This window comes from Platichthys flesus, chromosome 4 (assembly GCF_949316205.1).
Source record: "Platichthys flesus chromosome 4, fPlaFle2.1, whole genome shotgun sequence".
Taxonomy (NCBI): Eukaryota; Metazoa; Chordata; class Actinopteri; order Pleuronectiformes; family Pleuronectidae; genus Platichthys; species Platichthys flesus.
Window position 1 is genome coordinate 7,973,924 of NC_084948.1, and position 16,122 is coordinate 7,990,045.

The following is a 16,122-nucleotide window of genomic DNA, read 5'->3' on the forward strand; positions in this document are numbered from 1 at the left end:
TATTACCCCTCTCAGCACATCCATTACCAGCCCCCGTGGAAACATGCAAATCATTTTAGGGCGATGTAGTGCTTTCTCAAGTTTGATGGAACTTGCTGCCCTCTTGAGGTTTCATGTTACAATGGAGGAGGAATCATGTGGTGGCCATGGTAACGTGCCTTTCACCATCGCTCCTGAAATCTCAGGATGATCCGTTGGCATGACAGCTAACAATTACCAAAGAACACTGAAGCTATGTTGTGCCTGCTGTTACCACACAGCCCTGTAACATGAACCATCATCAAATAAGTATATTAAGATATGTTGTATTTAGATGTAACACAATCATATGAATTTTGATTGTACTGTAATCTGGGATTTTCAGTCATGTTCAGCCATTTATCCTCCATGTTTAACCTGATACAACCTTAAGTTAAGTATTTGAAAAAAGTATCCATAGGTACCCAACTACTTTAGCCAATTTGTCATTATTTTCGCATCAGTTCAATTCAAGACATTAAGGCATTTAACAGATATCTCAACTATGGTGGCCCTGAAGTGAAAATCACAACAGCAAATCACAGAACACAATGGCAATTAAGAAAACACAACAGCAGCACATGGTTTATCAGCATTTCCTTCCTGGCATTGAGGACACTTGTCAACAGGTAACTAGCTTTTCCATGGGAAGTTGTTTTGCAATCTGTTTTATCTGCTGTTGTGTTTTGCACTTAAGTGCCACTGACTACATCTGTCAAATTACATCATCTTTCCACTCAGCCCCTGGTTACCGTTGAGGTTTCCCCCGGTGGTTGTCACTCACCGCGCTGAAGCACTGTGTTTACAACGTGTTTACACAGGCCATACATGAGGTTCTCTATCAAATGTAATGATATAAAAGCAGCAGTGACGGTAGTGGAAGCACGGTGGGGAAAGCACAGTGTTACAGGTGAAAGGCAAGAGGAGCTCCTGGTATGGTGTTAATGTGATGATACTGAGCAGAGAAATTCAATCACAAAGCTGAGAGTCGACTGGAAATGTTGATTAAATAAAGATGTGCAACAGCTAGGGATGTAATGTTGTTGTAATCTGTAACTATGGAGGCAGATCACCCTGCTTCTACTGCATTTGTTTAAACAAAGGAACCTGAAGTGTGATGGTACAGGGCTACTGGAATCTTTAAACTCTGTTTGACATTGCTAGATAGGGTATTTTTTTTATATTTTGGGAGATTTGTAATGAACGATTGATGGATTTTGATGAAAAATGTAAGAAGTTGAGGGGACTGATATTTATAAGTGTGTGCAATTTGGGGGGGGATACAAAAATGTATACAGATCTAGTGAATTAAAGTTTCATAAGTGGTCGGTTGGGCCTTGGCGTAGCACTGTATTTAGTGACATTCTGGATTGTGTTTCAGACTGACATTAATTGGTTTTTCATCATATTACAACAAACCAAGGCACAGAAATCAATCCTGCTCCAGGTAGAACTCACTTTCAGTGCAATTGTGCTCCCTGTTGTTTCAGCCTCCTCCCTATAGTCTGGCAATGATTATGCCAGCATGTCAGTTAATATAGGAAAGATCTAATATGGTATGGAGCTGCTGTCCGAAGGCCTTGTGGGAATGCCGATACTGCTGGTGCCATGACCAGGTTCTAAGGTACTTGTCAGACGCAATCAGCCCTGCGATCTAAAGCAACAAGAACCAGCACGCCCCCAAAAAGGCCATCACGTTCATCAGTGCTGGGGAGAAGGAGCACCATCAGCCTACAACAGCAGGAGGACTGCTTGGCACAGCACGGGACTGGCAACTCCAAGTCGACCTAGGAAGGAAGCTCAAGTTCCCAGGAAACATTGCAACCATGTTGCTCCGCCCAGACAAAGTGTTAACATCTGATTCTACAAGGCAAGTCGTCCTGATGGAACTAACCGTCCCCTGGGAAGACCAGATCGAAGAAGACAATGAACGTCAGAGGGAAAAGTAAACCCATCTTGTCGCATAATGGAGGACCAATGGAAAACCCGCTGGGGCTTTGCCTGCCACTTTCTAATAAAGACAGAGAAACTCCTTGGAATAAAAGCACTGCAGCCACAAAGAGTATCCTGGAGGCTGCAGAAAAGGCCTCAGGATGGTTGTGGATCCGGAGGGGGGGGATCTGTGGTGTAGCCACTTGGACCAGTAGGTGGATTCTGGTCCAACAGATTCTTCATCACACCACTGAACTCCAACAATTCATAATTATGATATATTGACCTATACATGTGCAATAACCAATAGCTAGCCACACTTCTATTTACAGTAATTTTTTTTTATCTCATATTTATTGGTTTGTCTTTATATTTTTTTAATTAAAGATGTTTGTTAATCTGCATTGTTTTCAGAAGTAGCACATCTAATTTAATTCGACTGCTTTCTGTTACAATGAAGGCTTGATTTGAAACCTCTGAGTGACAGATGACTGACTCCACCCAGATCTCACTGCACCAATATATAGTCATCAGGTTGACGTCTTTGAGGCTGTGATCTGTGGGAAACTCCCCCTTGTGTGTGTCAGACTTGACCTGCAGAGGGCGCTTGACGGGCTGCTGTACAACCATTCTGTCAGGAAAGTCTGGACTCCTCTCACAGATGTACGAGAAAGAAGTGGAGTCTACTTCCTAACATTACATCTCAATAAACCTGCAGAACATCCCCCACATGTATCCTTATCGATTGTTTTTAGTGTCAGCCATCTATGGGCTGAACCTGGTCCCACTGCAGACTGGAAGTCCCTTTGACTTGCTCTCGGTTTGTCTGCCTAAAAAGTTCCCCCGTTGTCACCTGCGAGGCTAAATTTAGGTGCAGCTCTGAGCTCAGGCTGTTATTACAGGGGATGTAACAGTAGAATAGCAGGCAACTGCTGCAGAGGTTACAAGAAACTGAGAGTGGGGAGGCAAAGGTTTAGGCCTCCGGGTACTTTCAGAATGAACATGCATGAGTTAAAGGTGGATAAGCACATATACCAGCTATTATAATTATGACATATTCAAACTACTAATCTGATGATCCATGTTTGTTTTCAGCCACATGGAAAGATTCCTGACAAAGAATTAGTGATATGTATTGCAAGGGGTTGACTTCAGCTTCCCGCTAGTTAAGTACTTGTGTATACTTCACTCCACTTCAGACCATCACTTCCATCAGCTGGTCACACAGCAGCAGGCCACTGTGGCAGCAAAACCGCAGGCAGTAGATTTGCATTTGTCTCTCAAAAACTATAAATAGACCATATAAATTTATGATTATGCTAACAGTTTCCAACTGAGAGTCGAGCAGCAACATCTGCTCTGTGTGGCAACGCTGCTAAGGTCTGTCTGCTTTTGTGGTGAAGAAAAGAAACACTAACAACAGTCTTTGAATTGTGAACAAACACCTGCGAGTTACACATCAAACGCTTTTTATTTTGATGCAAATTCCATCGGGCAGAAGCTTCAACAAGAAAAGCAACATTCCCCTTTACTTCAGTCCTGACCGTGTGAGAAAAAACTGTTCCCTGGATTATATTTGTTCACATAAGACAAGATAAGCAGCTAAATCAGTCATGGCAAAGGAAAATAATTCAAGCAACCAGTCAGTTTGTAATGTTTAATTTAGATTGTTTAATGTTAATTCCATGCTGTGTTTCAGTAAGAACAATACAGATTCCCTGTCTGTGGCTCCAGTCAGATATCCAGTAGTACAAATCAGCTCCAAGTTACACATAATGAAGCAAAACAAGAAGAGAAACAAAGGAAACAACAAAAGAAACAAAAATAACCTCTGGACCAAGAGGAGCTTTAGTGAAGAGTATGGGAGAAGCAGCAGAGATGTGTTAACGCATGCAAGCGCTGACTATCTTGATTTTAAAGATCTCTGTTGAGGAGCGGGGCCAAATTGAGACTTGTCTTTTACACAAGTGAGAAATCTCCCATGTTTTGAAAATTAAAACCACCAGCTAGCCGCAAGTCGACCTTCAGAGATTCAGCATGTTTGCACAGTTACAGTATTTCAGCACAAGGTACAGTCCAAGGACAACTACAAAAACATGATGACAGAATCACTATGGTGTAAAGGTTTAGCACTTCTTTGCCCCACATGGATATCGCGAATTTTGCCAATTTCCACTGAAAACCTAAGTTAACAAAAAGGGCACTTGTACTTTTCAAATTACCCATAAAAAAAGATGATTCGCATTCGACATTTCACTAAAAACAGAGATAAAATAGCTCCCATAACTAATAGTCAACATTATCAGTAATAAAAGTTAATTTCTGTAATTACATTAAGAAAAAAATCTCAATACATCCAGCAACTGATAAAAATATTGAGGAAAAAGCAAAAACAAAAAACAAAAATACAACAACGAAAACAAAGATAACATCTCAGAACTGCTTGTACCAGGACAAAAAAAAAGGGGGATTCTTATTATCTTTGTCTGTCTAACATTGTATTTCCTGTCTCAATTAAGTGGTATTTACTTGAATGATGTAAGGGCTAATATAAAAATAAAAAAGAAGAGAAAAAATAAACCAGCTTAACTCCGTGGCTCTGCTGGGCCACGGAGCTGCAGAGGTGGAAGAAAGGAAAAAAGGGGAAGGAGAGGAGGAAGGTGAATTTGAGAGGGGGGGATGAAGTAGGAGGGATGAGGAGTGTGAGGTGGTGAGGGGAGGGTCTCAAGTTGTTGGCGGCATAGTCTCACTGGGCCTCGTCCACTACGTCTTGCAGTACCTCTTTATTCTGTTCTTCACCTGGTGGAGAAACAACACGGTTAAAAAAAACAAATCACTGTCGTCAGAATGCGACTGCTCAGTTTAAAACAAGGCTTCTACTGTCAACAGTGAGTGAGAGGCAGACAGGCTTTGTGTTCGGTACAAAGCCCAATGAACTCCGTGAAAATAAAAATATCCAGTTTGGAAATGAGCAAAATGTCAAAGCAATTATTTAAATTGTTTAATGAAAAGAGCTAAATACCAATTATTATCATTTAAAACCAGGGGGCAAAAGGGCTTGTCGCCAAACCAGCATTACATTCGTGTCTCCGCCGTGATTTCTGTTTAAGTCTTTTCTGAACCACTTCTGCCACAAAAGTATTTTTGTTTGCCGAGTTTGGACAGGATTTAGATCACTGACTGATATTTAAGTTGCAATTCTATAGTATGTAAGTGGTAGAGACATTTACATTTTTTACTTGAAGATGCAGTACACTGGAATATTTAAAAATACAACATATCTTTATGTTAAGAGGAGCTGTCGGGACTCATTGCACAGCACTGCAAAGATACTTCCTTCTTAAGTGTCTGAACAAACCACGCCCTTTTAACCAATCACAGAATACCATAGTCAGGGGTGGGAGGTCAGAGGTGGTCAACCACAATGTAAATGCACTTCTGGTCTGCTCCGCCCTTGTCTCTGATGCGTCAAGCTACTGTTGGCTGCTAGAAGACGTTGCTGAAACTGAACCACAGGCTAGCAAGCTCCTGCCTCCTAAATTATGAGACAGTGTAGAAGAAGGTGAAGGGCTGGGGAGGTATATACATATCTGTGTGTGTGTGGGGGCATTACGAACCAAATGAACAACATGCATATAGATATCACAGGCACTGATGCATTAGCACATAAGTAGCCAAGTGCTAGGTGGAGCATGATTATGAAAAATGTTTGTATTGTAGAAATATTTGATAAGCACTGACTCAATTTTCCTCTTTTCTAAATAAGACTCCAAGAACTCAACCACAGCCTAAATGACAAAATGAGATTTTGAGCGCTACACAACGAATTATACAAGAGGAGATCTTTGTAAAATCTTCATCTGTAAATCAACTCTCTACTAAGCTGGCATATGAAAGCATAGTGAGAGGCTCCGAATGAGTCAATGTGAGAACATAGCAAGAGATCCTCCACAGGATTCACAGCACGCAAGTGGGGGTGTTGATGACGTTTCTAACACGCGACGGACCTGGACTAGACCAAAATACATGCGGAACCCAAACACATATTTCACTAGTGTGTGTCACACTCACACATTCAAGTAGTGTTCAAATAAACTGATCAAAAGTGAAAAAAATAAAACTCCATTGGCTTAGTGGTGAGTAGTTGAGTGAATTTTCCTTTTTGGGTGAACTATCCCTTTAACTGTGGTCTGAAAGTGTTTAAATTTGTACAGTGTGCAGAGTGTGCAGTCTACCATGCCAAACCTCGGCTGCTTGATGTGCATACAGGTTTAATAGGTTACTAAGTGAACCCTGAGTGGAACTACCTACACTCTCATGAGCAGGACTGCCCCCCAGCAAAGATTTATTGTAGTCGACAAGTAGTTAGTTCAAGCCGTCAGTTGATTTTAATTTGAAATTTTGACAGGGGCATCAGAAGAGTTTGCGTGTCAGGGCTGAGGAAAAATTTCACAGGTAATATTGTTAGAGGGAAATGGTGAGAAGTCATTAAAATGTTACTTTTACAAGCACAAGCATAAAGCCTAGTAAAGACTAGCTGCTTGATAATGAGAACGAAGCACTAATGAGTCTGAAAGTGTTGGAAGAACCAACAAGGAGACTGTGCATTTTGTCGATTTATGTCGATAAGTCACGCAACTTCTGAATTTCTAACATCAACAAAGCATATGCACAACGTGCATTCATGCCAATGAACATTTAGATAGACCACATTTATCTATGCTATCTAAAGTTAGCGTGATTCCATGCTAATTGGCTAACATTAGACAACAATGTTTGCCTCCAGAGGTTGCAGGATGTCACCTACTCAGGGTTTAACTTCTGGAAATGAATCCTACATTTTGGATTTCCTGGATACCCCCCCTACCTAATAATCTAATAACCGCATTGAACCGCCAAGTAAACAATGTCTGTCCGTGCTAATTGAGCGTTTCCACTTTCAGGAGTTTAATGTTTTTTCCACGTCTTTCACCAAATGACCGATTAAACCTAGGTCGACTTAGATCAACATTAAGTCAACTATTGGGTGGCAGCCCTAGTCAATAAAGAATTTCAACTGACTGTACTGGTGGGTAGATCGAAGATCCAATGAATGAGTGAGCTACAAAGCAACAGGTGAGTGGACTGCATTATTTAACCACAAGTTAATTCATGTTGAGGAAAAGGAGGTGAGTCACACACACAGCAAGGCTTAGGTGAGCAACACTTACAAAGTACAGTTAACATGGGAAATGAACACTCTGGTTTGTTTCCTTTAGGACTCTACAACAGAAGGAATAAGAAAAAGACAAGAGAGATGATGGAAAATAAATATAAACTACTGGAATGACCAGAGGAAGAGAAATAATTAATCAAATTTGTTTTCCTTACATCAAAATCCTATTTTGAAAATGTTTAATTCTAGAAGGTAATTTTTCAACGTATATAGCTTACTGTTTTAACAGGCTGTAACTTGCAGTCATGCACAGCTTCATGACTACATACACCACTATGTATATTTATTTCAGATTTGGGTGAATTAAGTAGTTTAAGAAAACGATTGTATTTTTGTTGTTATCAAAAAGCAACAGTGGTAACTAAGATAAATCTTAATCTTAATGTCAGAACTGATGGGCAGAGCTGATTCAAGCTAATAACCTTAGAAAAGGTGTGAAATGATGATCTCTAGTACAAAGAATTAGTACCCATCTGTAGACAATAGCATTTGGGATTGACAGTCCAAAAGAAACATTTTCAGATTTGAGTGCGACTGTTGATATATCTTCATAAATGTGAGCTAAATGTTTTTAAGAAAACTATTCAGGAGCACTTTGAAGTTGACTGTTCTCCTGCATAAACTGGAAGGTCAATTCTATGAGGTGCTCAACAACAGCTGCATTAATTTATCTGTAGTTTTGTAACATATAGTACTGTAATTTCTGTCAATATTGTCCTCAAACAGTTCTACCCTAGAATATAAAGCTGCAAGGTGGAGAAACAGGTGATCTTAGTTAGGCAGAATGCTTGTGAGTTTTTGTTCTTAATAGCTGATTTCACTTCAGCCTCTCTGGATCCTGCACTGTGTACATGGACATGCAGTATGAGCAACATGATACATGCACTGACAGCTTTGATGGTTGAATGTGTATTCAAACCATTTAGCTTTTTGTTCATGGCTGCACTTCTCACAGTCATTGACCCTCATTGCTTGATTATCTACAAAGACGGGTCTAGTTCAAAGCAGTGTCACAGCCAAGTCAGAATCAAAGTCTGTGCACACAGTTGTAACACAAGTCAAAGGGATGGGATATTTATATAAAACATGCCCATTTTGATAACTTTTTAGATCGGTGCTATAGTTATTTGACAGATATGTCAAAATATAATTCATATGCTTCGTAGCTACAGTATACTGATAATTATTCAAGTAAAGTCATGACATCGGATGACAACACTAAAACAATCAAGTAGAAGGCTTACTCTTCCTGGTAATGAGCACAATATTATAATCTAGCAAAGCATGGGTGTTGTATTACTGCTGACTCAACAGTTCATCCATCAGGCTGCTTGGAGTTATTGACAATTGTTATAAATTCAGTACGAACGTGTTTAGGTGTGTAACAGGAGATGAGTGAGGTGTTGGTGAGTTGATCAACAAGGAACTAGTCCTTGAAAAAGACATTGATCCAAGACAGTGACAGATAGACAGTGCCAGTGCAGAGAATATATCAGTGTATATCATGTACAACAGAAGTACTATGACTGGGCACCATGGCATGAGCCTCTTACCTTCTCCCTGCATATCTGAAGTCCATAGTGTCAGGTTGTCACGTAACAGCTGCATGATAAGTGTGGAGTCCTTGTAGCTTTCTTCACTCAGTGTGTCCAATTCTGCGATTGCGTCATCAAATGCAGCCTTCGCCAACCTGAGCAAACAGATTCAACACTTGGTTTGAAATCACTATATATACACTTAAAGATTCAAGCAGATTCAAGAGGTCGGATCAGTGATATGAGAAATTTGAACAAATGCCTATGAGGATTTGGCTTAAATGTTTATACATTAAAGATTTAACAGCTAATTTTTAAGCTGTACTATACACATCCGCCACTCTAAATATATAATGCTATATTCTATATCATGCATCAATTTTATATTTATTTATGTGTGAACATAAAGCTGATGCTTCACAGAGGTCTCAAAATTATGACTAGCAGTTTTAAAGATAAATAGTGGAAATGGCTGTGAAAAGAGGTCTCACTGTATACTGATTTGAGCAGGATGTTAACATGATTAACCATTTTGTCTTCCAAACGTTTAGACAAAGTGTGTTTAAATTGACCGGTGTCCAAAGGAAGCCTATTAACATCCATTGGAATTGATGTGGTAATACAATAAAACATGAAGGTCAACTAGGTTTTTTCCAAATAGAGCATTTAAAGCTTAAGCGTCACTAGTCAGAACAATACACATGATTTTGCAAAAGAATAAACAGCAATGATGAACTGAAACTGAGACTAATAATTAAAGATACACTGAAATCATCAGATGGTTCCTAAACGGTTGTTGTCAGTCCACTGACACTTTGGATCCTTTAAAAAAACCCTGTGATGACATTTTGATATCAAACTTATAGATATACAAGAGAAAAAAATGTATTGAAAAAACTGACCTGCATGCACGGTCAGGCGAGTTGAGGATCTCATAGTAGAAGACGGAGAAGTTGAGGGCAAGGCCGAGGCGAATGGGGTGGGTGGGGGGTAGCTCGGACATGGCTAGGTCGGTAGCTGTTTTGTAGGCCACCAGGCTGTTCTCTGCCGCCTCCTTTCTGTCATTGCCAGTGGCAAACTCTGCCAGATACCTGTGGTAGTCACCCTTCCTGCAAATGTTTTAGGGGGGAAAATGACTAGGTGGTGCAAGACAATATTAAATGCAAATTGTTGCATTGTGATGTTCTTTTGAGAAAACTGTTTAAGTTGAGACATGAGCCTTCACTTTACACATCACATTCCTTTAAAAAATGTCTGACCTTTCCTGGTATTGCCAGTATTCTGACTTTGTTTAGCTGTCAGTGTTTTCCTATTCAACTATATAAACATGTAAAATAAGGGAGCAAGCCCCAAAAGTTAAAAAACATTATGTGCAAGGATTAGAGAGGATTCATGAAGTCAGCTATTTAGTAATATTCAGACCACAAAGCTCTTACATTTTGTTGTAAAAGACCTTAGACTCTCCCATGACAGCAGAGGGGAGTAGGTGCCTCTCCAGTGCATCCAGAATATCATTACAGATCGCCTTCAGCTCCGTTTCAACCTGCCACCAAACAAAGACAAAAAAATAATTATTCTACCGGCAAAAATTATTGGTGTCGTACATTTGCCAATAAAGCAATTGCTATAATACAAAATATAAGTTGGACTGTCAGCAAGCGCATTAATATGTTCACATATTACATCCTCTGTTGCTGTACGTGTCCTCTTCTGGGCTACACAGATCAGCCACAACATAAAAAACAGTTTTTTTATTTACTTTGTCAAGTCAAGAAGTGAGGGGAATTTCAAACAGCAAAAATATGTTTTAAATGGCATTTCTGATGCTTCACAATAAACATATACACCAATCTACAACAACATTACAACCAGGTACTCTTTATAATGCTGTGATCAGTTTTTATCAGCAAACATATTTCTGATAGTCTGCTAGTAGATTGATTATTTAATTCCTGTTGATTCAATTTCAATGCTGTTCAATGCTTACCAGGTAATGTGGCAGCGATGAAGAAATGTGTCCCCCTGAGGGAGTTAGAGAACTACTAACCAATAAAGTTACAGCAGCAGGATAACTCATCTATGAATCCCATTAGGTCATTGACTGCAGTCCAACTGCCTCTCCCATCTCTCTGACACGCCCGGCTCTCCCATAATAATAGCCAGCTCTTGTTTCCCTTCATAAAAGCAAAAGAGTGCACCACTTGCCAACTATGACTCAGATGCAGTCTGTCCAGTAGGTGCCTCATGATGTGCATTATTAATATGAGTAAGTGATTTAACATCAGCATAGCAAAACTGAAATGCTTCGAAATTAAAAAGATAGAGGGGACAATGGTACATGGTAACTTCATGTGTTCCTGAAAGACAGTGTAAATAATGGCTGCTTTACCGTTTGCCTGTAATCCCGGATCATCTTCAGTTTCTCTTCTGAGCCCTTGCTCTCTTCCCTGGATTCGATACTGCTGATTATCCTCCAGGAGGCTCTCCGCGCTCCAATCACATTCTTGTAGGCCACTGATAGTAGGTTCCTCTCTTCCACTGTGAGCTCCACGTTCATACCCGCCACGTTCTTCATATAAGTCACCATCTCTGTTAAGAAAACATAAGTAAATCTCATTTATGCATTGTGCTGTGTTATTTAAATATTGTATTTCCACATTGTATCTTCAGAGTGGACTTCAAGGTGTCTATTATCTCAACATGTTAGCTGACGACATGGTGGTCTCAAGTTGTGCGAAACATTCAATATGAATTCTCAAATCCGTTATTATTGTGTGTCATTAAGCCTCCGGAAGACAAATAGCAATTCAGATATGTTCAAAGAACCGGCAGCAGGCCAATTATATCTGCTTCACAAACCGTTTTTGGTTGGTTGTTTAAAAACGTGTCAGGTGTGTCATGCTCAAAGATAATTATTTGTATCTTACAGAATAAGCAAGGGGTGGAGGTGACATGATATGGTGTGATAAGAATACATGTTAAAGTGGCTTCCTCGTCAGTGAAACCGCCACCTATTCAACAACCAAGCAAGCACACCCACATAAATCCCTCACTTCCTTAATCTATCATTGATATGTTATGATTAAGGATTTAATTATGCTGGATGAAGCACGGATTTCAGATCGCAGGGTATACATTGCACTTAAAATAATAAATAACTCGTCAAGACATGCAGACTCGCTGTTCTGCGGGTGTGAGGCCTATATTCCTTCTCGCAGTATACGACTATACTAATGTATCTACAGAGTGTCAGGATTAGTGTTAGCACTGGACAGCCCGTGGCCGTATAACAATATGACTGCGACTTCATTTCCAGCCAGGATACCACTTAGCCAGTTTAAATCACTCTGTAAATACACTCGGTCCAAATCCCTTGAATGAGTCATGGCACATTCACTTCACGTTTCTGGGCAAAGGCCGGCGTCTAAAAACAGCCACTGTCGGGCCTGTAATGGTATGACAGAGTGACGGGAGCGTTTTCTCCAATCGATCTGTGCAGCCCGTGTTCAGGGGAACACCCCACCAAGTGCACAGATGCCCTCCCACTCACTGCTAACTCACTTAGCGTCAAGGAGCTAACGCCTAGCTAGCGTTTGAATTAGCTCTCGGCGGTCTGCGTAAAAAAAACGACAAAAAACGGATGGGTGTTGAACTGTTAGAATGGTGACACAAACAGCAGGGTCACATTTGTGCCGGTTGAGAGAACAAAGCGAAGCGGTAGCTCAAATGTTCCGCTACAGAGCTAGCATGGTGCAGTGGGGGTGGGGGGGGGGGCGACTACTGACAGCTCACGCTCCAGTAATCCGCCATTTTGTTACATCCCCTCCGCTAACGTTAGCCACTTTCAATCCCACCAGCGCGAAATCCCCAAAGCTCCAACAATCCCCACAATTTGATGTTTTGTTCACGTCCCATTGAATCATTCGGTGAATGAGTCCCCTGTCATGTCAACGAACAACAAGCACTGCGGTCGTAGCCACATTAGCTGTTAGCCGCGGCTAACAGTGAGCTGCTACCGAACACTGCACGGTTACCATTAGCTAGCATGGAGAAAAAAATACCAGCTGCGAACATGTCCCACTCGCAGCCAGCGCTAAGAGACTTACCGTCATATCGCTCTGCCTGCTCGGCAAGCTTTGCCAAATAAACTTGGTCACTTTTCTCGTCCATCGTGTCTGGGATGCTGCTAGCGAAGCGAAAATGATCAAACTGGCAATCACTTAGTGAAAAACACGGTGGCGTGCCAGGTCTGTCGGAGGATCGTACAATCCAGCAGGGTCGATGAGTGGTGTTCCGCCCCACCGGCAGCGCTGCGCTGGGCTGGAGTAATGATGGCGACGAGCTTCATCCGGGTCCTGCGTATACGCACATGAACCACCAGCTGCGATCCGCCCATCAGAAGCTAACTTTAATGTGAGGAGCTAAGCCGCAAGGCTGTAATCTTATTTAAAGCGTAACACTCAATACACGTTATTGTGTTTGCTAATTATTTCCACATTTAGTCATTATGTTGAAGTCCAAATTGACACTAATCTCTGTCTTTCCCTGATGGAAAAACAATTATTCTGCAAATAAATAGACAAATAATCAAGTTCATCTGTACTGATCTGTGACCTCTTGTACTCTACACCCCCAAAGTCACGTGACTCATTCTGCAGCTCAAAGTGAGAAGTAACTCAAGAGCATCAGGTCTGCCTGACTAAGACAACGTTCCTGGAATGACACACTAAGAGATCTGATCACAATGGACTGTGTTGTCTAACTGTATGTGCTTTCACCTGGGCCTAACATACATCATGATCATCTCCCCATGTGACAACTTGTGATCCAATCTCACTTTCCAACTCTTTATAGCCGTTTGTAGAAATGACCTCAGGAGGAATTCTGGAGAATTTGACTTCAAAACAGTACATCACAGCAGGAGGTTCTCCACTCAGATGTGTTCACAACAACACAGACATCTCAGGTTTGGAAGTAACATATTACTTTCACTGTGAAGATCACGTTTTTGGTGACATCAACACCAGTGTCGGCACCATCACCAGAACCTCTTGACATCTTCTACATGCATGGTTCTGCTTTTTTATCCGGAGATTTGTTAGTTATTATTTTGTTGCTTGTCAGAAAAACCATCGCCCACTTGCTTGTGGTGAATCCGGCAGAGGATCTTCTGCCTCCTTCTTACATCAGCTCCTCTGGACTTTCTGCAGACTTTATACCAGGGGACTAAACGGAGAAAGCCTGCAGAAAGTCCAGAGGCTCTCACTCAGACATTTTAGTTCACACACACAGCCCCTCCACAGAATGTCAGGATGATAATGCTAATAATCATAACAGTGATTTGTCTTTGTGAAGAGAAAATTATTTCGTTTTCACCTAGTCAGAGTCTACAGATTTGTCTGATATAAGTTTTATAAGTGTGTGTGTGTTGGTGTAGAGAGCAAGCGAGAGAGAGAGGAGTCAGGAAGGGCATCATTATATGGTCATATCTGGTCATATTGTTGCTAAAAAAATCAATATATGGACACTGATTCATTTTGAAAGTGGATCAGTTGAAATGTTGAGAAAAAACTAGCGTAGCATAAACCCAGTGTGGATTTGATGGAGTTGATGTTTCTTGATATTTTGACTTTATTCCCAAAACGAAAAAATGAAAAAACTCCTCCTATAATCCCCCCTTCATGCCTGCCCCCAAATACTCCTCTGTAGAGCTCCACATATTCACATGACCAAAGAAAATATCAACCAATGGGAGAAACAGATATGCTAACACCTATCTAGGTTCAAGAAGTGGTTGTCTTCAATCACACACAAGACGAATTCAAATGATGTTGAGCAGTTCATAAATGTACAACAATCTCAACATACACAGCACTGTATACTTTATTTAAACATTTTAAAACAAACTCTTTGAACAATAAATTAAATAAAACAACAATGCAAAACAAAAAACTTAGTCCTTTTGGAGTGTAATCCTCAACCCCAGGAGTTTGAGATCCAGTAATTCAGTTGTCGCCATGAATGTCAAAGAAGTTGTGAGAGAACTTTCAACTTCTTCCCTTACTCCTACCTGGGCAGGGTTTATAGTGTGCAAGTGTTCATGCTAGCCAAACGTTTTCTGTGGACTGATCCTATGGTTGTCCACACAGCGTCCACTTTCGCAGGCTGGGCTCGCCAACCTAGTTTAACACAAAAAAGTAATCCACACAGTTATAATAAAAACTTTATTTGTATAGTTATCCTAACATCTTGTCAAAAATATATACTGCTCAAAAAAGTTGAGGGAACACTTAAATCACATAACAGATCTTGATGAACGAATTATTCAAGCTTTAAATCTTTACTGATGTACATTGTATAATTTGCTCAGAACAAATTTCTGTAACAATGGTCAATGGCAACCAAAATCATCAACCCACTCAGGGCTGGATTCAAAACCTGAACCATGCCAATGAAAATCAAATAAAACAATTTATATCACAGGCTGATGAAACTTGCGGGAATTTCATTACTGCAGCTCTTAATGTAACTCAGTAGTGTGTGTGGCCTCCACCTGCCTGCAGCTCTTGATGAGTCTGGGATGGTGTCCTGGGGGATCTCCTCCCAGACATGCATCAGGGCATTGGTGAGCTCATGGACTGCTGTGGAGGCGTCGGATGGTACATAACATGACAATACTTAACATCTCATTGGGGTTCAACTGAATTTAGATTTAGTCAATGACATCAATGCCTTCATCATCCAGGAACTGCCTACACACTTTGGCAACATGAGGCTGGGCATTGTCCTGCACCAGGAGGAACCAGGGGCCCACTGCACCAGCGTAATGTCTGACCATCACTGAGGATTTGACCCAACAGCAGAGCACAGGTCCCACTAGAGGACGTCGGGCCCTGATGCCATGTCGTCATGGAGTCTGTTTCTGACAGTCTGGTCAGAAACATGCACACCAGTAGCCTGCTGGAGGTCATTTTGCAGGGCTCTGGCAGTGCTCCTCCTGTTCCTCTTTGCACAAAGGAGCAGATACCGGTCCTGTTGCTGGGTGGATGACCTTCTACTTCCCTGTCCAGCTCTCCTTGTATAACTGTCGTTCTCAAAGTGGCTCCTCCATGCTCTTGAGACTGTGCTGGGAGACACAGCAACACTTCTTGTGGCCGCATGTATGTATCGATGCTCCATCCTGGAGGAGCTGGACTACCTGTGCAACCTGACTGGGCTGCAGCTACCGCCTCATCATACCAGTAATGACAATTACACCAGCAGAACACAAAACTAGAGAAGAATCAGTCAGAAAGGAGAAGGAGAGAGCTACTGTCTGTAGCCACCGCATGTAAAACCATGTCCCTTCTGGGAAGGTAATCGACGTCATCGATTACGTAAATAGGACGACACGCGGAACGTGAGTCCACAAGTCGTAAAGAA

General features: G+C 41.2%; 1 protein-coding gene across 2 annotated transcripts; it reads right to left on the reverse strand.

The window, feature by feature from the left end:
* Positions 1–3,593: 3,593 nt before the first annotated feature.
* Positions 3,594–13,042, reverse strand: ywhae1 (tyrosine 3-monooxygenase/tryptophan 5-monooxygenase activation protein, epsilon polypeptide 1). 2 transcript variants are annotated; one of them, XM_062385594.1, is made up of 7 exons: positions 12,807–13,042; positions 11,090–11,289; positions 10,137–10,243; positions 9,603–9,809; positions 8,719–8,855; positions 7,161–7,212; positions 3,594–4,749 (listed from the first exon to the last, which is right to left on the reverse strand). In XM_062385594.1, exons 1-6 carry the CDS (start codon positions 12,868–12,870, stop codon positions 7,205–7,207), a joined length of 723 nt encoding a protein of 240 aa, XP_062241578.1. In that variant the 5' UTR covers positions 12,871–13,042; the 3' UTR covers positions 3,594–4,749; positions 7,161–7,204. The 2 variants fall into 2 exon arrangements, with proteins under 2 accessions (XP_062241578.1, XP_062241577.1); XM_062385593.1 differs by lacking the exon at positions 7,161–7,212 and having other exon boundaries at positions 12,807–13,040.
* Between the last annotated feature and the right edge of the window lie 3,080 nt (positions 13,043–16,122).